Genomic DNA, 1,843 nt, shown 5'->3' on the forward strand with positions numbered 1-1,843 from the left:
ATGCTAAATATGAGATGAATTGAGACATGATATGAACATAATATGATAAATAATTAAAAACTAATAAAAAATAATATATGCTAGATTTTGTCACACCCGTAACATGCGTGGGGAAATTTTCTTTTAATACTTATTTAATAATGAATATAGAAGAAAAAAAACAATCGCAAGTAACAAATCCAATCCAATATCACATCAGACTGCTTTATTCATTAAAATGCTAAGCCTTCAAACTTCACCCGATGAATAAAAGCTTCACTAGACCATGATCAATGCAGCCGCGATGGATAAAGTCATCCCTAACACTATCCGGAAATTGGTCGCTTTGGCAAGTAATGTTGAAGCAGCGTTAGGAGGAGGAGCAGGGGCAGTACCGTCTAGCACCGTGATCTTAAGCTTCATCCCTTGATTACAATGGCCGGTAACACCACAAATGTACCATTTTTTACCGGCGGCTGCCAAGTTAATTTTGTCGTTTCCTGTGAATAATCCCAAACTATTGTTTGATGGAACATTGCAGCTGTTGAAGTCATCTCCCGTCACTTTGTAAACGTTGTGACTAGCATTGTTGTACTTGAAAACTACAGCCCCAAATAAAAAAAAATTGAGTATTTGATCCACAAGTAAATTTATAGTCTCGAAAGTTAATTTAGGATTACAATCCAATATTGGGTTTAAGTTGTTAGGTATAGTTACAACATAATACGTGAAATCCTAACTTTCCTTCAAAGTATACATAATAAACACAACATAAATTTATTACTAATTAAAAAGAAGGGTAAGAATGGATAAGCTTACGAAGAGTATCTCCAACATAGAACTGTTTGTCTTTAGCCCAATCTGTATAATTAACTTCTAACTTCCACCCATTATCATCACCCACGACATAATCCATAGCCAATGAGATTGTCGGAGCCATGAAAGCAACAATTGCAAAAATAACTAATGAACGATGAACAGCCATTTGATTTAATTAAGCTCAAAAAATAAAATCTAATTTGTTGCTCTAATGTTTTTTTTTTTTCTGGGTATGGAAGACTTGTGGAAAACCATAGGTTGAAGTATTTATAGTGTTAAAAGCTACTCGTTGGGTTCAAAAGAGTACAAGATTAGAGTTAAAAACTATAATGTTTTATTGTTTTTTTTTAATGGAAAAATAAACCTTGTATTCAAGGACGGTATTGCCGAATTACTATGAGACAATTTGCTTATTTCTAGGATTAAATATATTTGGGTCATCTATGGATTTTGGAGATGATTACAATATGTTACTAGAATATGCCCGTATGCTTGAAGGAATTTTACGAAAATTTTTAGTGTAATGTTCATATTAATCATAAATCCAATGACTTAATTTTTATGTGTATTAATTTAATGTTAAAATTGAATTATTATAATAAAATAATTAAGCAAACTATGGAATGAATTAATAAAAAATATGAGAAAAATAAAATAAAATGAGAGGACATAAAAATAACTTTGTATGTTATAACTTGCTCTTATTTTCTTGTGATTCAACTCACACTAAGCTTTCATAATTCACTTTCTCTTATTTTACTTCTTTTTAGATAACCCACAAAGTTAGGATGCAGACTCGACATTCGGAGAGTTCGGCTCGGAATATTGATTTCTATATAAAAGTATTTTAGACTGATTATTTTATAATTCCTATTATCTGAAACTATATCATTATTGTGGTATGGGAGTTAGCTTACAGTTTTCACTTAGACATACATGATATTTCAATCATTTAAGTTATTAGAATATGATTTTTTTTTATTTAATTATGCATGAAACATGGTTTTTATTAAATTTACATTAATATCACTTTTCCGCTGCTAAA

The 1,843-nt window shown here is 30.4% G+C and overlaps 1 protein-coding gene across 1 annotated transcript; it reads right to left on the reverse strand.

The window, feature by feature from the left end:
• Window positions 1–258: 258 nt before the first annotated feature.
• LOC108471410 (blue copper protein 1a-like) lies at window positions 259–964 on the reverse strand. The gene is made up of 2 exons (XM_017773033.1): window positions 799–964; window positions 259–581 (listed from the first exon to the last, which is right to left on the reverse strand). Exons 1-2 carry the CDS (start codon window positions 962–964, stop codon window positions 259–261), a joined length of 489 nt encoding a protein of 162 aa, XP_017628522.1.
• Window positions 965–1,843: the final 879 nt, after the last annotated feature.

The sequence above is a fragment of the Gossypium arboreum genome, chromosome 11 (assembly GCF_025698485.1).
Source record: "Gossypium arboreum isolate Shixiya-1 chromosome 11, ASM2569848v2, whole genome shotgun sequence".
In the NCBI taxonomy this organism is placed as follows: domain Eukaryota; kingdom Viridiplantae; phylum Streptophyta; class Magnoliopsida; order Malvales; family Malvaceae; genus Gossypium; species Gossypium arboreum.